This window comes from Mustela putorius, unplaced genomic scaffold (genome assembly GCF_011764305.1).
Source record: "Mustela putorius furo isolate JIRA1106 unplaced genomic scaffold, ASM1176430v1.1 tig00003923_pilon_pilon_pilon, whole genome shotgun sequence".
NCBI lineage: Eukaryota > Metazoa > Chordata > Mammalia > Carnivora > Mustelidae > Mustela > Mustela putorius.
Window position 1 is genome coordinate 3,216,259 of NW_025422068.1, and position 24,465 is coordinate 3,240,723.

Here is a 24,465-nt window from a genome sequence, read left to right on the forward strand (position 1 = left end):
ATCTGGGGGATGAGGATTTTATATCAAACAGGGAGACACTCTGCCTCTCTCGGCTACTAGTCTGAGACAAGGGTGGGTGGGTTAAACCAGATCACAACCTCTGGAATTTTTAAGTTGTAGGCTCTTCCCTGGTGAACTCCTATTGCAATGTCAGTCTTCTGGGAGGCAGGCAAATTTCAGGCAAAAGAGTATGTTAAATCATGGAAATAGCGCCAATGCAAATATTTAGGGCTGGGATTTAAGTCTATTGTTTCCTGATAGTTGCTCAGCAGGTTTCTGTTTTTTCTTTTCCCCCCAATAAAATAAGATCTTTCCTTTATCATTCACATGCATAAAATTATATAGAAACAACACACAAAAGGCTTAGAATACAAATATTCTTTGGTTTACTCATCAAGATAGCAAATAACAAAATAGCAAAAACCTTATTAGTTAAATAAAAAAGTGACATTCTTTATTTACCTATCAAACCTTATTCAATGTTGAAATGCATTTATTTTCATTCTCATGGCCCACAGCAATATGTTTTCTTCCTTTTTGGCCCTTTAAGCCCCCCTACATTATTTGGATGAGCTCATCTCTAAAATAAAGATTGTTGTACTTAGTATTGCTCATTTTTACAAGAACCATCTAGATTTTTCCTTGTGTCTCTTACAGCTGAAACATATACTAAAAGTGGAGAGGCCACCAGCATTTTCAAGAATTACCCCATTTTCAAAGTACTACCGTTGGTACTAAAAAACGGGACTCCAGTCCCGAAATATATTTGTCTATTAGACATTAGTCACGTCAAATAGAGCTGGGTCCTACAATACTGACTTCTGAGAAGCAGTTTCCTGTTTTTCTGAGTGTTCGATCTGACCGCCTTCAATTCTTGAATGTCTTAATTCTTGATGTAGACCCAATTCTTAACTGTCAGTGACAAAATCTTTAACAAAGCAACATTGAGCAAAAGGGACTTGAAAATTAAATCATCTCAAAGGGAGCAAGGAGAGAAAGAGAGGGTTTTCAGCTTTTTAACCAAGGTAGGAATACACAGCGAGGAATAATAGTGAATGAAAGTACATAACTTTCTACAGGTGAGAAATAGCCAACGTGCTAAAGACACAACAACTGACCCCCCAAAAACCACCTCTTGCAGTCTGGAGCTATCCATTTTTCTTTGTACAACTCTCTATTTGTATCACACGACCAGAGACACCTTTCCCACGATCTGCGAACTGTTAGGGAGGGAGCGTTTCACCAGAGTTTTTGGCAATCTGTTTTTCTTCAAATAAAACAAGCTGCATAAAACATTACTGACAACGTCGGACGCCTGAGCTGGGCACCAGTCTTTCAGAAACATAGGTCACCTTTAAAAAATTCGTTTTTCCTTCATAAATCAGCAGTGCTCCGTTTTCAAAGAAATTACGAGCGGTCCCAGTCTTAATGCACACGATCAGATGTTCTCCTCGTCCAGCATTTTGTTGACACCATCGCAGAGTTTTTGTAAGTGGGGCTTAAAATTCCCAAAGGGGTTATATAAGGCCGCTAAGAAATCACAATCTGAGAAATGGTCAAAGACGTTATTAACCCGTCCGTGCGACTTGGCCGTGAGATGACGCTGGATGATCTGGTGAAGCATCTCTCTGCACTCGTTCAGCAGGCGGGATAACACGTTCCGGTCAAAGGTGTACTCCACCTGGTGGAAGCTGACCACGGTCATGGCCAGCTGGTGAACTTTCTTCTTGAATTTCTCCATCAGCGCCAGCTCGTCTTGGTTGAACTGGTTATTTCTGTAAAGGATGGCCAGCTTGATGACTGTCTTGATGAGGTTCTTAATGATCTTCTCTGCCTCCTTCTTGTTCTGGGTGTACTCCTTGGTCACTCGGTAGAGCTCATCCAGCACCTCGCTGCTTGTGTCATCGATGAGGGTGGTGGCGATGGATTTGGACACCATCTTCCCCAAGATCTTCTTTTGTGCCTGCACGGCCAGGTTTTTGGAATTGAAGACATCTGTGGCCACTACAAAGAAGCAAATTAAAAAAAAAAAAAACAAACAGATATTAAGGACGATGTTCCATCTCATTTTTCCACTATATGGTTGCCTTCCACCTACTGACATTGGTTTCTGTTCAGAAAAGGCCTAAAACTTTACTACACTTCTGGGCATTTGGTTCTCCTTCCTTTCATTCCTTCTTTCTTTTCCTTTCTTTCTCTTTCTTTTTAAAAGATTTCATTTACGTATTTGACAGGAAGAGACACAGAGAGAGCACAAGCAGGAGGAGCGGCAGGCAGAGGGAAAAGCAGACTCCCCACTGAGCAAGGAGCCCCATGCTGGACTCGATCCCAGGAATTAGGACCCGAGTCGAAAGCAGAAGTTTAACCGACTGAGCCACCCAGGCATCCCAGGTTCTCATTTCTGAAAAGAACAGGTTCTTTTGCATCATCATTAAGGTCTCCAGTTACTCAAGTATTTTATACCTTCTGTTATACACTCAATACTTTGTTTAGCAGTTGAAGGAGACAACCTTTCCAAAGATAACTTTTTCTGATTATAAAAACGTTACGTCTCATGAGGCAATGAAATATGATGCAGTTTCCTCCAGTTGAGTTTTATAAGAAATACATCAAAAATATAAAATCAACTCCACAACTGTCCTCTGGGCACCAGTCACCAAGAAAACTTAAAGGAACACGTTTAAATGGAAGAAGGATAAATAGCAAAGCCACACTAAGTAGCAAATTCAAGGAAGCAAATCAAAAGGAGAGCCCTGCTTTTTTTTTTTTTTTAATTTCATTGCCATTCTTTTTTTTTTTTTTTTTAAGATTTTATTTATTTATTTTTCAGAGAGAGAGCACAAGCAGGCAGAGGCAGAGAGAGAGGCAGGCTCCCCGCAGGACAAGGAGCCCGGGATCATGACCTGAGCCAAAGGCAGCCGCCCAACCAACTAAGTCACCCAGGTGTCCCATGGTTTTTTGTTGTTGTTTTTTTAAGATTTGTTTATTTGCCAGAGTGAGAGAAGGAGCACAAGCAGGGGGAGGGGGAGGCAGAAGGATAACCAGACATGTTCAGTCCCACGCTCGGGCCAAGTAGCTCGTGGGATACAACTCAGGTAATGCTAAGTGTTTCCTACTGACCAGGATGCCATTCATTAATATAATGGCCACATGCCCTGAAGGAAAGGCTTCCCTGAACCATAACCTCTGTCCTCATGGATGTCGATATCTAAACATCTGAAACATGAACTGAAATTGCAGAAGAAGAACCGAAATATATTTTGAGAAAGAAAAGGAAAGCAAAAAAGCATGAGAAATGGCCAACGTGTGAAGGTTTCCAAGCTGTTTCAGATTTCCATTCTATTCCTTAAAGGTGTGCAAAAGAGTGCATGCGTTAATCCACATTAAATCGTTTGTATCAAAATAACGGACACACGTAGTCACTGTTACCACATTAAGACCAGGGACCGTCTTCCGCTGCAGAACTTAGGAGATGGATTTCAATAAATAAAACCGATTTATACAGGAAGGGATACCCCCCACATTTCAGATCCATGGGAAATAACAACGATCTCAGAAACTCACATAAAGTTGGAAGGTTATTCTGTGTTGCATCTACTAGGGCCAGACACGGTCTCCCAACATCCATCTGGGATTTACTACAATGTCTATTTGATGGAAACACTGTGCACTATGAAATCACTGGAAACAGTGAGAGAGGAGTAAAAATCCTCTGTGGTCCTCTCTCCAAGACCGGACTTGAAAGTCTGCACCTCTCTTAAGCTCCTTAGCTCATTGAACCTCAAAGTTCCATTTGCTTTCAAACATAAAGACAACGGGAAACGTTCTTTCATGTAGTAGCCCTTGAACCTCCCACAAGAGAAAGTGTGAAAAGCAAGGCCACGGCCAGCAAGATTGCTCCCAGTTTAGCAGGAATGGGTCTCAACCAGGACGGAGAAGCTGACTTCTGAGGCTTTCCCAGTTGTTGCCCCAGAGGAACTGCAGACCCTGCTCTAGAAACACAGCGGCCACTTCCTCCTTTCGTTCTCTTCTCTGGGTTATGTCCAGCTTGGTCATATTTGAAAAAGAAGCTGAAGCTCTTTCTCCCCCTGCACAGGGAAGGCAAACACGCAGAGGATTTCTTTCCTAGCATTGGTGAAGGCTTCCTTGGAGCCAATAGGGGGTTGCAGCTGAAAACTGCAAGCCAGGGTTGTGTGGTCTGTGATCATGCAATATGATTTCTTTTTCCCCCTTGCAAATTAACTGCCTTTAGCCATTCCTGCTCAGGCTCATTTGTCAGCTCTGCACCCTCTACCAGATCCCTTAAAGGCCTGCTGTATCTCAAGGCTAGTCCTGGATCACATTTTTCTCCTCTGCTCTACCTTACCCTCATGTGAGCTCTTCCACTCCCGTGGCTTCTGATGCCCCTCAGGTGCCAAAACTCCCACACTTAGAACTCACTCTGACCCCTTTCTGGGACTCATTTAGCAAATGCATTCAGGGTTTTCCTTTTTCTGGGCTGTTTTGCAGGCATTCCAAATGCACCATGTCTAGGATGGAATCCTTGATTCTCCCGTGTCCCCAACACAGTCCTTCTCCTTTCTGCCTTCACGAATAGCAGCCCTTCCAAGCATTTGCTCAAGCGAGGGGTCAGGGGGAGCCTGGCCGTCCCCCAACACAACATCCTCTCTTTCTTGCCCTGCCCATGACCAAGAGCCTTCCATTCTCCCTTCCCTACTTCCCTCCATCTCCACGGGTACCAGCCGAGTTCAAACCCCTTTCCAATCTCTTCTCACTGAGCAACCAGAGCCTTTCAAAATGTAGATTAGAAAAAGATGCTGACTTCCAGTCTTTGTGAACCAACGCACTTACACACTTCCTTGTTCCTGACATCCTCCTCATTTGCCTAAATTTTGATGGTCTGCCTCTCCTCCCTAGATAGTAAGCTCTCTGTGAGCCCAGATGATACATCCGTGCCCCAGAGGGGTCACCCTCTGGGCCCCCGTGTGGGCGCCTGCTCCATGGCACTTCTTACAGAAGAGGAAGCCCACTTCCCCTCTCCCTTTGCCCCACTTAAACACTTCCCTATGAAAACTTGCTGGCCTGCAAAATGAGTTTTAGATATATATGTTGAAGGGGGGGAGGTTATTTGTTTTAAAAGCTAGAGAAACAGGGGCGCCTGGGTGGCTCAGTGGGTTAAAGCCTCTGCCTTCAGCTCAGGTCATGATCTCACAGTTCTGGGATCAAGCCCCGCATCGGGCTCTCTGCTCAAGCAGGGTGCCTGCTTCCTCCTCTCTCTCTCTGCCTGCCTCTCTGCCTACTTGTGATCTCTGTCTGTCAAATAAATAAATAAAAATCTTAAAAAATAAATAAATAAAAAGCTAGATAAACAGGTATTTGTTTTACCTAGCTAGCTATATGGTTTTCTTCTCTCGCACTCAAGAGTGTGGTTTCTTTTACTGTCGTCATTCAGGTCTTTGTTTTTTGTGTTTTTGTTGTTGTTGTTATTGTTGTTGTTTTTTAAAGAATACAGACTCGTTGCACACAATGAATAAATACTGGAGGGCAATAATACAAATATTTAGTATAAAAGCCAATGCAGTGGTTTTGCCTAGCATCTGAGCCCTCTGGCTACAGTAGAAGATCAAACACAGGGTCCACCTGCTCCAAGCCCAGAGAGCTCTATGTTTAAACATGTAACAGAGGGACAGATGCAAGGTACATCCTGGGACGCCACAAAGAGTTGAAAATATGGTTTCAGTGTTTAATCAAGATGAATTCACTTGCGGCCCCTGGGGGGCTCAGCCGGTTAAGCATCTGCCTTTGGCTCAGGTCATGATCCCAGGGTCCTGGGATGGAGTTCTGAACTCGTTTTGCAAATGCATTCAAAGTTTCCCTTTTCCTTGGCTGTGTTGCAGGCATTCCAAATGCACCATGTCTACAATGGAATCCTTGATTCCTTCGTGCCCCCCAAAGTGTTCCTTCTCCATTCTACCTTCATGAATAGCAGTCCTTCCAACCATCTGCTCAAGTGGGAGGCCTGGCCGTCCCCCACCACACCATCCTCTCTCTTGCCTTGCCCATGACCAAGAGCCTTCCATTCTCCCTCTCCCCACTTCCCTCCATCTCCAAGGGTACCAGCCTAGTTCAAACCCCTTTCGGGCTCCCTGCTCAGTGGGGAGTCTGCTTCTCCCCTCCCTCTGCCCCTCCTGTGCTCTCTCTCACTCTATCTCAAATAAAAAGATGAAATCTTATTTAAAAATCTTTAATAAAAAAAAGAATTCACTTGTGTTTGGAAATATGTACACCCTTGACTAAGGAAAAACAATGTCATATATCAAAAACATACCAAGAACTGCCACTGGCAAGAATGTTGTATAGAAAGAGATGTAAATGCTATTTTATGCCTACTTATCTTTGGGCCCTTCCTCTATATCTCTGTATCTCCTGTCTTGGTTTAACGAAATCATCCATGTCTGCAACACTTGCTGTAAAGCAAATTGATATTCACGGAATTCCAGTTTTTAGCATCAACAACTCTAAGTTTGGAGATAAACGCTGTGTAAAAATACACTGACCCTTGTGTATAAGGGGAAGAAATGGGCTCATAAAACAAAAACAAATACAAAAACAACCCCCCAAACCCCATACGAACTTATCCTAAAATGAATTTATGAAAATCTATAGTTTGCTGAAATTAACAGTTCTCCAGAATATTATTGCAACTAAGACACTGCTTGTCCAGTGAAGCCCTCAGGTAACTTTCCTTACAACCTCACCAGCAAGTGAATAATTTCATCACCCATCAGATTTGTTATACTTGGAATTTTGAAGCAGTGACTGCAGATGTCCATGGATGCCATTGCTAATCCCTGCCTAGTTAAACTCTGATCCAGCGGACCCAGTCTTAGGAAAGATGGAAAAGAAAACAATTTAGAGAGCATGTCTGGTTGTTGTGGGGTGTTAATAAAAGTTCCTTAAACAAATATATAAGACCTTAGCCCTCTCGTACCTGAGTAACTCCGAATCTAAATGTGGCTTAGTAAGAAACAGTGGGGATAAGGAAGTGGTCAGAGCAAAGTGTAAACAGTGTCCCAAGAAGTCAACAGGCTAAGAGTTGCCTTCCCTGCCTTGTGATCTGGTGAGCTCCAGTGGAGAAGCCAGGAGTCCTTGGAATGGCTGGCAAGGGGTCTGTGACACCAGATCTCCACACTCAGAATTCCCCAAGTAAGAAACTCCTCAACAGGAGAGAGAAGAAACAACAAAGAAGAAAAAAAGAGAGGGAAAGTGCAGGGAAAGGGAGAGAGTGGCAGGCAGCAGAGGCAACAACCATGAGAGCAAGGGCGGGCCACCTTACCCAGAGAGGAGACACATACCAGACAGCTGAACCCTCAAATCAGCCTTGGGTCACACAGAAGGAGGCCCTGACATAAAGAAACACTGTCTTAGGAGGATCAGCACACTTGGAGTCCTTCACCTGAAACTAAAGGCAGATTCTGGTGTCTTTGTATTTTCCTGTCCCCAAGTGGCTGAAGACCAAGAGTATGCATCGTCACAGGGACAAGCTAGAGCATTCACTTTGGGTCTCCTGCCACCTCCAGAAGGAGTACACCCTCACTTTAAAAGGCAACATAATAGGGATGCCTGGGGGCTCAGTGGGTCGGAGTCAGACTCTTGGATCTCAGCTCAGGTCTTGTTCTCAGGGTCTTGAGTTCAAGCCCTGCATTGGGCTCCATGCTGGGCAAGAAAAGGAAAAAAAAAGAGGCAACATAATAAAGAAAACACATGTTAGGGAAAATGGTGACTTTGAAATGGGCCGAGAAAGCGAAAAAGGAAAAAAAAAATCACTGGGTGGCTTTTCAGTAGAGAACCAGGAATCATAAAGTATCCTGTCTATTCCAGATTCCTTTTACTGCTCTTCAAGGAGCGACTCCATAACTGTACAACTGTACAAAACTGTACAACTCCATACTTACAACCTACAAATTGTACAGACTAGCAGTACTACAAATGCCTCTTGTCCCTAGAGATACAAATCCATTTTTTCCAGGGGACGTGCAACTGAGTCTTCATTTTCTTGTTTGCCTGTGCCCTGCTTTGGATTCTCCTGAACCAATTATAAGAGCTTACTGGTTCCTCATTAATTAGTGAGTTTCATTAAATCTTTGGCATGCCCATTTTGTATTTTTGGGAGAGTCATGAGTTTACCTTTTAAAAACAACTTTCAATGCGTATTAGAATTTTTTCATCCATACCATTTAAAGTAGAAAAATTGCAGCATAAACCTTTAGCATACTAGTGAGAATTAATATACATTTCCTGTAGTAACTCATTCCACCAGGCGCCTGGAAAAGAAGGGTGTACTCATAAAAGTCCAAAGATTCTATATCTAGTGGTTCCAGGAACTGCCATACTACTCAGAGATACAGCTGAGACTCGGTTTCCCCAACTGTCAGATGAGAATAAATGATGCCCAGTTCTGGGAACTGTCCCAAAAGGACTGGACATAGACCACCTAGCGGGGGTCTCACCCAATGCCTGGCATAGAGTATACTTCTCCACAGTTTTGTTGGAAGAACTCAACAAACTAAACTTCGAATACATTCTGAAGCTTTTGAATACTGAATCACATTTGGTCAGAATTAATCAACTCCTTCTGGACAAAATATGCAGCTGAGAAATGCAAAACACCAGATGGTTGTGTGAAAACAGAGACCTCAGTTTAATAAGGAGTTACATTTCCTTTTCCACGATGACAATACATTAAGGCTTTCTCATGGAATTTCTCTTTTTTTAAGGCGTTGAATCTCTTGTTCACATCTGATAGGTAGTGTAAGGGTATTTTGTCCAAAACAAACTGACCAATGGAGAACAGAATCGAAGACAAGAGGAGAGAAAGCATCACTGCCCATGCAAAACTGTGCAACTGGGAGAGATGCAGAGAAAATGGACCCAAAGTAAAGTCAAAGCAAAAACCCACAACTGGCCACCAAGATTACCCCAAAGAGCACAGCATCTCCTGAGAAGTCTGTGAACCAGAGAACCAGCAACCCAAAGGCAGGGCAGAAAGCCAAGTAAGAGCAGCATGAAGTAGACAGAAGGCTCCAGGTTAGGAGTCCCGAGTTGTAAATTTGAGTGCAATTTAATTCTTAGAACCTCAGTTTTCTCATCCGCTAAGCGGGACCTCATTTCAAGTCAATATGGCTTGGAGGAGAGTTAATGAGTTAGGAATCCGAAAACACGCAGCCACAGGCTAGGATCGTGACCACAGAGACTTGTTCCCTTAGTTAATACCCACTGAAATGGAGGAGCAGGGATTCAAACCCAACCTAGACACTCACTGTGTTCTCTCTCCTCGTAGGTCCCGATGTTCCCTGTTTTCCGAATTTGTAGACAAGATAAATTACGTCCTAAAGAAAACACTCTGAAGCCTTTCCCTGTGTGATCTCGGGCTGTTTCTGCTGTTTGAATTCTGGAATCTCTTCATCATGATTTTAGGATCAACTCCACGTCCTTGACTCTTGTGGCTTCGCGGTGTGATGATTTTAAAATTGAAAATGTAATTTCCTGAGTCTCAGCCCCTTTAACTTCATATTAGACTTCATCTCTGCTCCTCTGCAGTCAACTTGCCAAAGGAATCATGCGATGCCGTGATTTTTTTCTGCATGGCATAAACTCTGGCAAGATGCCTCTTCTGCCTCTAGCTTCACCCAGTACCAGGATTGGAAGAAAGGCTGGCGATATTTATATGAAGTAGACCCCAAAGAATGTCTGACTTGTAAATATTAGTACAGATGATACAAGAATAGAAATGACTTTTGTGGTTACCCAAAGTCAGACTGAGAGGTTCATGGTCACGAGGACTCACTGGCTAGCTACTGAATTTTGAATGTTTATTCAATGATCCCCAGAACCATCCAGAATCTGCATTATCTTATTGAAGCTTCACAACAATCCCAAGAGGGAGGTTGTTATTGTCCCCATTTTACAGATAAGGCCATTGAGGTCCAGAGAATTAAGTTACTTTCTCAAGGCCATATTGTCAGTAAGTGGGAGAGATGAGCTTGGACCTAGATATGTTCAACTTCACGCTATTCTCTCAAGAGTTACATTACACGACACGAGCTTTTAAAAAGAGGCTTCTTCTTGAAGATATGGGAAAACCTAATATACTCAGCAAAGCAACATGAAAGGAAGGGAAAGAAAACAAAAGCAAGAGACTAGTTCTCCTCTGGTGAAGGAAACAGATTCCATATAAAGAAGATGAAACCAGCTGGGTCTAAAATAGCTTGTCTTTTCAGGGAAAACCCTGAGCAGTTTTTAAACATTTTAAAAGATAATGTTAGGAAACAAAAAAATATGCTTACACTGCACAAAGGTCAGATGTAAATAGATAAAGCAAAAAGTCTCCCAGCTTTGCCCTCCAACAATATAGCCCGGACCCCAACTCCTGCTTCTCAGAGGTGAAAAGTGTTCTTAGATTTCTGGGACCCTTTCAGAGTTGGGCTTTTTCATGCATAGACAAGAATACACAGAACAGATACTAAGCAGTATGAAGAAGTCTTACAGGCTTGCAATTCTTAAGAAACACAACTTAAAAAAATTTTTTTTTCACGTTGGCTCCACACCCATCATGGAGCCCAATGCAGGGATTGAACTCACACCCTGAGATCAAGACCTGCACTGAGATCAAGAGTCTGATGCTTAACTGACTCAGCCATCTAGGCATCCCAAGAAATGCAACTTTTGAGTGAAGACAGACAAACTGTGTGAGTGTCCCTAGTTCCATGCGAGACTGATACAAAATGGTAGCTGCTAGGGGGACATGGCTGTTAACAGCACTACGAGTCCTTCCATGAGCAATGAGAAGGTAGTGAGCGTGAAACACAGATCTTTATTTAATGGAGGTGAACAAATGTCATGATTAGGGCAATCACAGATTATCATGGAAATGGAATACCTCTGAAAAGAGGGCTATTAGTCATTACCCCACGACAACAGACCTGTGACTATCCCAGGGAAGTTTAAGTGGTCACTGAAGATGATTTACGCACTGAAGACACTCAAATATTTAGGACCCAAGAAATTTCTTGGGAAACCTCACGAAAACAGTAGCCAGCTTATCTTTCAAATTATGTCAAAAACAAAACAAACCCAAACCCAAAAAACCTAGCTCTTTAAGAAGTTAAAAAAAAGTCTAATGGGGAACAACATTCTCTCTGGTGAAAGAAATCTGGGGGACAGTGTATACTAAGGTACCCCTTAAGAGGCGCAAAAAGCATTAATAACATTAAAGTCTGGAGGATTAGTAAAACAGTCAAGAAACACCATAACTTTATTTGCCCAAGTTTTCCAAATGAATTACAGAAAGGTCCCATATTTGTACAAATTTGTAGGATAAGGTTGGTGAAAACTACTGGCTAACAAATTGACTTGTTATCCCTCTGGAATGAATTAACAATTGTATTGTGCACATAGCAGAGGGCAAGACAGGTGGCTGGGCAAAGCCAGGCAATGTGAGCACAGACTCCAGAGCCATACTGTGTGGGATGGAAGTCTGGTTCTGCCACTGAGTGCAGTGTCCCTGGGGCAAATTACCCAATGGTTCCATGCCTAAGTTTCCCCATGTACAAATGAGGCCACCTAAGGTTTTTACAAGGATTCGGTAAGAGTGACCCATATAAAGGGAGAACATGAACCCAAAGACATGAAGCATTCCACAAAACTTCTGTTGAGTGTTTGTTATGTATCAGATACTATGGTTTCAATGATAAATACCAGTATCCCCGCTCCCCAGGCCCTCAGGGTGCCGGGGTGGGGGTGGGAGGTGCAGAACGCACCATGACTAGGTTTATAACAGGAGCCTGTAAACATGCAACAGTAGCAAAGAGAGGGAACATTCATTTTGCAATCATGGAGGGAAGCTAGGTTTGAAAAAGTTATCACTAAAGGAGAGACTGACCCAAAACATTGACCTTGAAGGAAAAAAAAGAAGATTCTGCCTTCCAGAAATAAACATGACCATACTCCAGAGCTGATCTATAGAATCTGCCCCCCACCCCCCCACCCCCCTCAGCTGGAGAGGGATTAACAATTCTGCCCAGGAGAGCTGTATATCTCCGGTCAGGAGCCCAAAGATATGTGTAGATCCCATAGATTTTAGAAAAACTGGAAACACTGAGTATAACATGTTGTCTAGGCCAAGAAACTCACAGCACAAAGATGCTCCATTTTCAAGAGGATTAGTGGCAGGGAGGGGACATCTACAGTGGGTATCTGGGTCAGGAATGTCAATGACACAGGCCACCTGCCTTAGGAGAATCTAGAAGCTTCTTAGAAGTGCAAACTGCCCTCCCTACTGAATCAGAATCCCCAGACTACAATCTAAGAAGCTGCATTTATGAGAGGCACCCTATGTAGTTTGGATATATAAACACTGAAGTGTACTCCCAGAATGCTACACTATAAAAGGATCAGTCAGGGGGACCTGGGTGGCTCAGTGGGTTAAGCCTCTGCCTTTGGCTCATGATCTCAGGGTCTTGGGATGGAGGTCTGCATCTGGCTCTCTGCTCAGCAGGGAGCCCACACCCCCCCCCCCTCACTGCCTGTCTGCCTACTTGGGATCTCTCTTTCTATCTCCCTCTGTCAAGTAAATAAATAAAATCTTTAAATAAAATAAAATAAAGTGTTCAGACAGACATACTTCGGTCACACAGGCATGCTCTAAGTAGACCCTGTATAGATTTAATTCCCTCTCAAAAAATTTTTGCCAAAAAGTAGATGTGGGCTTGTGCACAGAATCCAAAGAAAATGTTTTAAGAATAGAGCTTATTGTAGTAAAGCCTCAGAGAATTTTAATGCTATGTCCAAGAGAACAGAGAAGTTAGTCTCTCTTAAATGTTACTTAAACCAAAATTTGGACAGGTCCTCACTCTATCACTCATACAGGTTTGAAATAAAAGAAAAAATGTCCTACAAGCATTTATGCAAAAGTGACTTTAGTGAACTGTTCTTCTTTTAAATTAAGTAAACACTTCCTTATTTATTATGTTGGATTAAGATAGGTGATGGTTCTCTCTCTCTCTCTTTTTTTTTAAGATTGTATTTATTCATTTGATAGAGAGATAGTGAGAGCAGGAACACAAGCAGGGAGAGTGGGGTAGGAGGAAGCAGGCTTCCCGTGGAGCAGGGAGCCCGAAGCAGGGCTCAATACTAGGACACTGGGATCATGACCAGAGACAAAGGCAGACACTTAACTGACTGAGCCACCCAGGTGCCCTGGTGATGTTTCTCTTAAAGATTTTTCAATTAAGCTGGATTTATTTACACATTTCTCAAGGGCATGAAACCTTTCCACTATTGATAAAATCCCATCTTCTGCCAGAGTGTGGAGGAAAATCCTCTAAATAAGCTCTATGATTTTCTTTTATTTTTTTTTTCTTAAAGATTTACTTATCCATTTTAGAGAGAGAAAAAGAGAGAGCACAAGAGAAAGCATTTAAAAGAGGCACCCTAAGTGGTTTGGGTGGGACAGGGAGGACAGGCAGAGAGAGACAGAGAGACAGAGTATCTCAAGCAGACTCCCCGCGGAGTGCGTAGTACAGAGTGAAACATAGGGCTCAATCCCAGGACCCTGAGATCATGACCTGAGCCAAAACCAAGTTAGATGCTTAACCAACTGAGCCACCCTGGCACCTAAGCTCCATGTTTTCCCTCCCTGCGAGGGGCTCTGGCTCCTGATGAATATTTACACACATGCAGTGCTTAGAAAATCAGTAATGGGTTTTAAAATCCAGCACATTAAAAAAAAAAAAAATCCAGCACACAAGAGTGTAGTTTTGTTACTGCATCAGACCCCAAAACGGGCATCAGTAGTCCACGTAGCCCTTTTGGTTTCATCAGGTGGCTCTTGGTTAAATACTATGGACAATCAGACAATAAAAGTACAGCTGACATTTGTGTAGCACTCTGAACTTTGCAAAATACTTTCCCAGTAACACTTTTTGTGTTGATCAAACTGTTCTGGGTTAGTCCTCTTAGCACTTAACCCGGAGGCAACCAGATGAGAGAAAGCCAAGATTCGGAAGTCAAAGGACATGTCCAAGGACATGGCAAAGTCAAGGTTCGCTGATTCAGCCTCAGGCACACAAGCGCTCCATAAGCAAAGTGCATCTCAATGGTTTTCATTGCTTATGAATTGTCCATCAAATGCCATGATGTGGCTGAGCCAGCTTTAGAATCCCACTTCTTTTCTTTTTCTTAAAGATTTTATTTATTTGACAGACAGAGATCACAAGTAGGCAGGCAGAGAGAGAGGGAGGAAGCAGGCTCCCTGCTGAGCAGAGAGGCCGATGTGGGGCTCCATCCCAGAACCCTGAGATCATGACCTGAGCCAAAGGCAAAGGTTTTAATCCACTGAGCCACCCAGGTGCCCCCCCACTTCTTTTTTTAAAAAATATTTTATTTTTATTTATTTGATAGACAGAGATCTCAAGCAGGCAGAGAGAGAGGGTGGGGGGAAGCAGGCTCCCCTCTGAGCAGAAAGTCTGATGCAGGGTTCGATCCCAGGACCCTGAGATCATGACCCAAGCTGAAGGCAAAGGCTTAACCCTCTGAGCCACCCAGGCGTCCCTAAAATCCCACTTCTTAGAGCTTGTCTGCTTCCCAGGAGGAAGCAACTCCTTGAAAAGGAAAAACAGAAGGAGCACATGTCTTCTACAGTCGAGAACTCAGAAAAGCTATGCATCTACCCTCCCCCTCTCCCTCCCTGCTTGATCTAGTCCAGCTCAGCCTTTACAAGCAGCCATGTCTACCATGGCTTTTCCAAATCCAGAGGCAGAAGGATCTCTCCAAATCTCCAAGAGAAAAAAAAATCTCTCCTTTTAATGTGATTTTCTGCCTTGTGGTTGAGTTAAATTCCAATATTATCATACTTGATTATGATTCCTGTCCACTGAGGGAGCATGTCTGTTCATCTTGGTGTTCAAATATGCCCTCTGGCCGGCATGGAGTGACCTTTGTGGAACCTATCAATATTTTTTTACATCAATTCATGAAGATGTGTCAGGAGATCAATTCAATTTCACATACCTAATGCTTCACAAATAAGTTTACTTGTATTTCATGGACAAAAACAGCCCTCCCAAGGAGACGTAAAATAGTTTTTTGTTTTAAAGGAGAGGAATCAGGGCGCCTGGGTGGCTCAGTGGGGTAAGCCTCTGCCTTCGGCTCGGGTCATGATCCCAGGGTCCTGGGGTCAAGCCCCGTATTGGGCTCTTCGCTCTCGGGTGAGTCTGCTCCCGCCCACCTGCCTCTCTGCCAATTTGTGATCTCTGTCAAAGAAATAAATAAATAAAATCTAAAAATAAATAAATAAATAAATAAATAAAGGAGAGGAATCTACATAAAAGACATGCATTTTCCTTTTCTGTCTCCCGCTTTTCTCCTCTGTCCTTTGCCAAAACATACAGAATAACCAGCCACTTTGTTTGGAAAAGTGACCATATTTAGCTAACTCAATCCCTACAGCAAATGTTCTGGAATCTTCCATGCAAATATCCCAAACCCATCTGTTTGAGTATTTTAGGAGGAGTAACCTCTTGGCCTCAGCTCGGGCATCTCTCAAATATGCATTTTGGCACAACCTCCCAACATTCTTGTCCAAACTTCTCCCCCATAAATGTATTAAATGAGTTAAGCTAGTGAAGCATTTTATAGCCATGTCAGTGTCTTAGAGACTAGATCCCACTGATGGCAAGCCAAAGGTGAGATGAGATTTGCTGGGCCCAAAGGTAAAGCATCTCAGATCTACCGAAGCTCTGAAATTGTTGGATAAAACCCTGATAAAACCCCAGAGGTTTCCAGAAGCAGTACTGCTTACTCCTAGGTACTTCCGGCTTGACACTTCGCTTTCCGTGAAGTACTTTCTACCTTTCTTACTAAACTTTTCTCCTCTGCTCCTCTGTGTTTCTGATTTTCTTTGAACAATCATAAGATCTAACCAAAACAGGTTTACACTCCCACATGGCAACATTGGTCTTGAGGTAAACCGTGGCTGCTGCCTTGAGAAGGAGACCACCCTTCCCAGTATACCACAGGCCCTCCTAGGTGATCTCCACGTGTGTACATTCATCTCCCGCACTCTCCACCCATTGGCATGGACGACTCCTTCCTTACAGAAATAAATATGACTATACGTCAGAGCCAACCTATACAACTCCTACTGGTTCTTCAGGAATTAAAAATTCTAGGTTTTGTTTCATTTTTTTAGTAATCTCTGCACCCAGGTGCCTCGTTAGCGCAGTAGGTAGCGCGTCAGTCTCATAATCTCTGCACCCAACTTGGGACTTGAACTTCTGGCCCTGAGATCAAGAGTCTCACACTCTTCCAAATGAGTCAGCCAGATGATCCAAGAGGAGAGTTTGTATGTATGTATGTATGTATTAAAGATTTTATTTATTTATTTGACAGAGAGATATGCAGTGAGAGAGGGAAGACAAGCAGGGGGAGTGGGAGAGGGAGAAGCAGGCTTCCCGCTAAGCAGAAAGCCTGACATGGGGCTCGATCCCAGGACCCTGAGATCATGACTTGACCCAAAGGTAGATGCTCAACACCCCACGAATTAGAAATTCTGCCCAGCAGTGTACCTGAATGTCAGACAGTGAAGGATCTGTGTGCGTCCTACAGATTTTACAAAGAATTTAAATAGAAATTATAGATAGCCAGTGAAGGTCCAGGGGTTTGCTGGAGGAAATGGTGGGAAGGTTAAGAGCAATAATGACTTGTTTTCATAACACCTGTTATGTAGTCCTTCACTTCAGGAAGCTATAATTGCACACCCAAATCTCCCCCTTTTATCTACAGAATGTGCTAACTGGGTCACAGACAGGTGGGGAATTTGCCACATTTATCAGTGTCCTAAGAGAAAGCTGAACAGGGATTTTCCATACCAGTTTGGGGCTCTCCACAGATAGCAGACTTTTAGCAGAAAAGCTTTCTCCACTTATTGAATCATTCATTCATTGAACACATTTTGCGGAGGACCTACAGGGTGCTCTTTGGGGCAAGTGCATGCTCTCAAGAGGCACATATTTACACACATGTATAGAAGACCTAAGATACAAAATAACAAACATGTATCAAAACATCAGGTTGTGACAGAAGCTAGAAGAAAACAAGGGTATGTCTGTGTGGGTGCATGCATGCGTGCGTGTGTGTGTGTCTGTGTGTCTGTGCATGCAGTGGAGAGGAGTACCAGGGGAGGGTGGGGGGGAAGCTATGCTATCTCATCCAGGGTAGTCAGGGAAGTCCTTTCTGAGAAGGGTGACATTTAAGCAGAAATGTGAAGGAAGAAAGGGGGAGCCCTCTTGGGGGATATCTTATCCAATCCCCTATGGTCCATCCCAAATAATCACCCCTTCTCTTAAGGCTTTATTGACTAACACAGTCAGAAATGTTCTCTCCAGTCTCTAACTCTCCCTGTAAACTGCATTATATCATATTTATTTGCTTCCATGTTCCCTGAAAGTTAAACCCTTGGGATTGGCTATAATTTATTACTTATTCCTTGACGTAATAAATGCTCAATTAATCTTTACGAAGTATCTGCTGGCTTTAAAAATTCCCAAGTCCTTTTGGAAGGGGGAGGCAAGAAAGACAGGGGAGGCATGGGGGACAATATTGCCTTTTTTATAAGACATAAGCAAAATACGAGATATAAATCAATTATACTACTATTCATTAAGTATCATATCTCAAATACCCATACTAAGAAACAAACACTGCAATGTCAACCTTTGGAAAAAGTTTATTCTAAAAGAGTCAGTTCAGCTATCTTTAGTCAAATAAAGATAGGCATCTAAAACAATCATCTTTTGATAATATTTGGAACTGGTAAGGTTTATTAAACAACCCACATTCTGCAGCGATAGTAACATAAATCTGTTTCTAGGACGGATGTTGCTTCTTAAGACAAGAGAGGCCTATTTTTTAGAATAAATGTAAAAGAAATTGGAAATTTTGAAAAGCATGAGCTCTCTTGCCTTTGCTAGTTTATTACGGAAGAAAGAAAGAGTTGAAAATTAAGTCAGGATATATTGTAAAACCTTTAAGTTCTCTATTTTACTCTTATTAATTGGCTAATTTAAAATTATATTTAGAATTAAAAATAATAAAGCTCTTTGAAAACCAAAGAGACAAATAGTTATATTAAATTAATTATAATCCTTTGATGTTGATGACATGTACTTGGTATATTAAACTCATTTTTCAGTTAAAGAAAATAACTAAAAAGGCCATTATAGTCATTCTCTTCTAAGAACTGAAAAACGGTTCTCTAAATATATGAGCTTGCTGTCCTTGAGATGAATTACTTCCCTAATGGTAGATATTTGGGTAAAATAAACTTTGGCAAACAACATACACTTATCAATTTTACGACCGGCTGCCAACTAACAACAAAATAAATCACTTCTTTTAAAATACTTTGGCCTGGGGCGCCTGGGTGGCTCAGTGGGTTAAAGCCTCTGCCTTCGGGTTCGGTCATGATCTCAGGATCCTGGGATTGAGCCCCGCATCAGGCTCTCTGGTCTGCAGGGAGCCTGCTTCCCTTCCTCTCTCTCTGCCTGTCTCTCTGCCTACTTGTGATCTCTGTCTGTCAAATAGATAAATAAAAATCTTAAAAAAAACAACAAAAAAAAACAAAAAACAAAAAACTTCAGCCAGGCATGCCTGGGTGGCACACTCAGTTAACCGACCAAATCTTGGTTTCAGCTCAAGTCTGATCTCTGGGTTGTGGGATAGAGCCCCCAGATGGGCTCCATGCTCAGCAGGAAGCCTGCTTGAGGATTCTCTCTCCCTCTCCTGCTGCCCTTCACCCCCATGTGTGCTTTCACTCAAGTGAATAAATAAAATTTAAAATTTAAAAAGATAGAATAATATGGGTGTCCACACCTTCTCATAGCTTTGCCTTTTTATCCAGACAGTTTGGTGCTCCAGAATTAAGGCTACCATTTCTCTTCTCACCACCCCTCTCACCGGCCCTCTTTTTAGAGATACAAGAAGGCATGGAGACCAGAGGTGGAAACACAGAGGTCTAATAGGGTCAACACAGGGTTATAAGGTTAACTTCCTTAAACTCACTGCCTCTGTCTCCCCTGTGGAAAAGTGCTTTTTGTTGGGATTATCAAAAGTAGAGAAGAGTAACTTCTCTATTTAAAAAGGAGATTACATACTTTGGGCTGGTAACATGATTTGGTTGGGTATCCATAATGTGTTTTTCTTTTTCTTTTTTTAAATTATTTTTCAAGATTGGTTGATATATTTATCAGAGAGAGAGTACGCACAAGCAGGGGGAGAAGCAAAGGGACAGAGAGAAGCAGGCTCCCCGCTGAGCAAGGAGCCCCATGTGGGACTTAATCCCAGGACCCCAGGATTGTGATTTGAGCTGAAGTCAGACACTTAACCGACTGAGCTACCCAGGTATCCCATGTTTTTCTTCTTAAAACTGAGATAAAACTCAAAGAACATTATGCACCACCATCACCATTTTAATAGTGTACGATTAAGTGATTCTCCTTATGAACCATCACCACCATCTCCTTCCAGAATATTCTCATCACCCCCAAAATGGGCCCTCATCATGTTTTAATTTTTTTTTTCAATTCATTAAAAACATGCAAAAGTTGGGAGCATTGGCCTAAAAATTCACATTCCAGCTTCTCAAGAAAAACCGGACCTTCTGACAACATTGGGGCTGGTGGCAGCGATGCAGGCAGGAACCAGCCCTCCAGTTCAACACCTGGCCAGGAAATTACCCAAGGCCTGTGAGTTAGCCACCCCTGCTTTAAATGATCAGGGACTTAAGCCATTCTGAATCACTCTTTGGAGAGCCTTGGGTGTGACTCCAACCGATTCCGCTCCTAACAGCCCTCTGCTCCCTAAGCGGACAATCAAGCTGAGCGAGAAGGCAGATTCCTAGCTCTGACTCTCCAATGGCTTTGTGGGTTCTACATTTCTTTCTGAAAAAGCCAGAGTGTGTGAGCAGGGGGAGGGGCAGAGAGGGAGAGAGAGACTCTCCAGCAGACTCCCTGCTGATCACAGAGCCTGACACAGGGCTTGATCTCAGGACCCCAAGATCATGACCTAAGCTGAAATCAAGAGTCTGCTGCTTCACTGACTGCGCCACAAAGGTACCCCCAGCAACTTCTTCATTCATCTTTTCCTCAAAATGCCTTGCATTTCCCACCCCACGACATTTGTTGAAATCTCTCTTTTCTACCTGAAAAGTCATCCCCTATTTACGTGGGTGACATCCTCAACCCCTGTCCCTTGAGGACCACCTTCTCAACGTGCTTTCGTTTTCTACTTACTATTGTATTTTATTTCCCTGTGATTGCTTAATATAGTATTAAACAAGGAATATTTTTCAAAAAGGGAATTATATGTTATGTGAATGGTAAGGTACTATTCCTTTACCTATATCATAAGGATAAAAATAATTTTAAAATTTTAATGATAAAAATTAATTAGATGAGGAAAAAAGCCAATACCATTCATTTTTAACCAACCAGAAATCGTTGCCTGCAAAAGGCCACGAGCCCCGTGTCTACCTGCACGGTACAAAAGGGGGTGAGTCAGGATGAGTAAGGTAACAAAGGTCACAGAGCCTCAAACACAGACATTCCCTTTGGATGACGCAAGCGTTCCAAGGGAACTAAAATGGACAGATCTTCTGTAATATGACGAAGATCATTTAACTCTATGCCTCGAGCCTCCTAAAATAAATCACTGATCACCAATGGAATACCCACCATACTTGGGGAAACAAACACAAACAAAGCCCCTCCCTCCCAAAGCCTCCTGCCTGTGGGAACCATCTTAAGAGCTGTGCCCGGATATCTCAGCCAGAGAGAGCCCTTCCTTACCCTCTCTAACGCGGAAGTGGTATTCCCCTTGCATGTACTTCCATATGGGCAGGGCTAAGAGCTCCGACACTGAAAACTGCTCAAGGCTACAGAACAGACCTTCCACACTGCAAATTCTTGTCTGGTGAAGGCTACCAGCATGAACTTAACATCTGGTCAGATTCCTGACGTAACGCCTGTTTTGACCATATCCTAGTAGATAAAGGGACCAGCCAAGTATGATGATAGGCATGGGGATAAACGCTTGCATTTCTTTGTCCTTTCTTAAATTTAGTGGTATGATAAACACTGAACATGACTATCGGGGAGTCATTCTTGGTGTGCTAAGTAAGAGGTATTTGGTTTAGGTCATTGTTTTAAAGGTTAGTAAGTAAGTATGCCTAGCTGGCTGATGAGGGTGGGGAAGTGGGTAGTGAGGCTTTGTATCTGGAGGGGGCAAAGGGGCTGAGCACTTTCTGTGATGACTCCAGGTATTATGTGTGACTGGGAATAATCAGTTCACTCTACCAGGGTCAACTTGATAAAGAGACAAAGAACAAAGATCCCCATTAGCAAATAAAAGCAGAGTTAACACACCTCACATTTAAAAAAAAATACGAAAGATAACTTAAGATGATCAATTTGCAGTTTTTGGTATCTAGAGCGATTTTCTAAATACTTTTGCCTTGTATGATCTGTGGAACTTCAGGTGATAAGGCTACAAATGTAATTATACTAACTTAAATGATTAGCCAGATTTACGGTCATATCTTTGGGAAATATTACTGATCATATCAAGCAGTTATTATTATAGTAAGTTCTTCATAAGTCACAGAACCTTCAACAAGAACACTGTTTCCAAGGAGAAAGACAACCTCCTTGACTTTAAATTTTCTTATTGACATGATTTTTAATATTTTCCCTGCTACAAAAGGCAGAAGATATCTTAGAAAAACAATAATGAATTTTCTTCCAAGATGTGAGACAATGTGTACTATAAAGAGTACACGCTTAGGAAAAAAGATGAATCAAGTCTACAGAGGTATGATTGGAGTCAGTTTCCAAATCTGAAAATTTACCCTAACACCAAACAGTTTTCCTCTTATCTCCTGTTGATTTTCCATTTATGCCATTTAGTCTATGCTCCTGCTTTGAAAAGGAGGGTGAGTAGAGTTAATGGATTTGGGAAAAAGAAAGGGGGGGTGCTTTTTCTCTTATGTTTTCGGCATCTATCTTTAATGCTGTTTGTTGAACTTGGAATGAGGGAAACAGATGTCACTGTTGGACATAAATGTCATCTCATACGGTATTTTTAAGCTGTCAGCTGTACACTTGGGCTTTATGTAGACGATGAACAAGTGCTTCTCTGTACCTTTATTTCCCCGAAACGTACAAATATACAAATGCCAGAACTCCACCCACATTCCAATGAGGGGCACATTCTATAGCAAATACCCAAAATGAATTTCTGTTATATTCTCCCTGCTGGTGAATCAGAATAAAAAAAAAAAATTTTTTTTTTATCATGTCCTACAGAATAAAATAAAACCATGTGACAAGTTGCCACCACCAAAATATAGGAACTATGTTTAAGTGAGTGTATAGAGATTCTAGCTAACAACAAAAGCAATTTAATTCTTGAATAGCAAGTGTCTAGGATCTGAGTATGTTTCTTCCATTACATTGATATCGACACAAAACAAACCCATCTTAGATACAAGCAAAAAGAAAGAAAGAAAGAAAGAGAAAGAAAGAAAGAAAAGAAAAGAAAAAAAGCTATAGAATTCTTGGATTAAGATTCCAGGTTCCAAAAGTGGGCCTTAATACTATCCCAGCTCTCTAAGGTCTTAACGGCATCTAACAAAGTACGGAGGAGTCAGGGGTTGGGTCATCTTTTCTTGAACTGACTTCTGGCTCATTGCATTTTGATGGAGCGTAAAAAATCTGAAATATTTTAGTACATGTTTTTTTTTTTTTTTAAATCATTAGGGGTAGTGAGGAGAGGCCTGGAACTCTGGCTGAAGACTGGTGTTGTGAGAAGAGATCTTGATAATGGCCTTGTCTTTTTCCCTGGCCTCAGTGCAAAATGGCAGTCCAATCCTAGAAAGACCACTGCTTTGGTCTTGGAGGAAAGATTTTTTTCATGCATGATTCAGATCATGTTGACCGGTAGCTTGCCTTTATCACTCATTATTTGATAGAACCTCAGGGCATAGATGTTGATGGTTTAAAGCACACAGGGGCCTTTAACCTGCTGTCAAAGTCTGATAAGGCCCACTTCTCATCTTCTGGGTATAGACTAACAAAGGAAAGCTGGAACTTTAGTTGCTCAAAGCATTAAATCAGGTTTAAAGGCCTATTTTACTCAGCCTAAAGAATTTTACACATGAATTTACCCATGCTTTCCCTGTTTTCCAATCAAGTAATAGCTTTCTCTTCTCCTAAGAGTTGCTTTTTATTTTAAAGTAGACTTAAGAGTAATAAGCTTCTCTAGGCTGATCCATGTCCCAGTGGCTAGAATTCAGGAAAAACCCCATAGGAACATAATTCTAATGAGCCGAAACAGAAAGATGCTTCTGTGGCAGAACAAACAAACAAAACCCCCAAAACAGTGGGGAGGAATAAAACCCAGACATTTCAAACACAAGGGCTGCCTAAAACCACTCCTTCTTCCATTGACCCAGAAGTGTTTTTTTTTTTTTTTTAAGATTTTATTTGTTTATTTGACAGAGAGACAAGGAGAGAGGGAACACAAGCAGGGCGAGTGGGAGAGAGAGAGAAGCAGGCTTCCTGCTGAGTAGGGAGCCTGATGCAGAGCTCCATCCCAGAACTTTGGGTTCATGATCTGAGCTGAAGGCAGATGCTTAACGACTGAGCCACCCATGTGCCCCCTGAACCCAGAAATGTTTTGATAATAAAGACCATCTGACCCATATTTGAAAGACAATTCTCCAGTTACCATCACTTTTCCAACAGAGTAAGAAATTATCCTATTAGGGCCTCTAATATCCTGAACTGACCTGGTCTGGTGAATGCCCCCTCATGGGTCTACACTGAGCTTCAGTCTGACCTCTGTATTTAAAACACCAGTCACTGGGTGCCTGAATGGCTCAGCAGGTTAAGCCTCTGCCTTCAGCTCAGGTCATGATCTCAAGGTCCTGGGATCAAGCCCCCTGTCAGGCTCTCTGCTCAGCAGGGAGCCTGCTTCTCCCTCTCTCTGCCTACTTGTGATCTCTCTCTCTCTCTGTCAAATTAAAAAAAAAAAAAAAAATCTTAAAAATAAATAAATAAATAATTGGGGAAAAAAACAAACCAAAACAAAAAAAACCACCAGCCAGGAAACCAAACATCTCCCACATGGCCTCAAAGGGAACCAGCAAGAAGAAGGGCCTACCAGGCCTTCTTAAATACCCTCCACATGCACCATACACTCTGTCCATCAGCTGCTGTAACCATGTATGGCTCAACCTGTCACTGAGTACAATGCCGTTCTGTACCTAAAATCCAGACAGCAAGGACAAATGATGAATCATCATCTATGGTTTGGATGATCCGTGAATCTCACAAGAAGAGCAGAGAACTT

General features: G+C 42.4%; 1 protein-coding gene across 5 annotated transcripts in view; it reads right to left on the reverse strand.

Moving 5' to 3' along the window:
• Positions 1-363: 363 nt before the first annotated feature.
• Positions 364-24,465, reverse strand: part of TNFAIP8 (TNF alpha induced protein 8) — a 112,767-nt gene continuing 88,665 nt past the window's right edge. For 4 of the 5 annotated variants that reach the window (XM_004759081.3, XM_045069349.1, XM_004759080.3 and 1 more), the window contains one exon: positions 364-2,004. In XM_004759081.3, the coding sequence (XP_004759138.1) occupies positions 1,439-2,004 (566 nt within the window). In that variant the 3' untranslated portion in view covers positions 364-1,438. Of the gene's footprint in view, positions 2,005-9,320; positions 9,603-24,465 lie in introns of those variants that run through there. The other variant, XM_045069348.1, reaches the window with a different exon arrangement.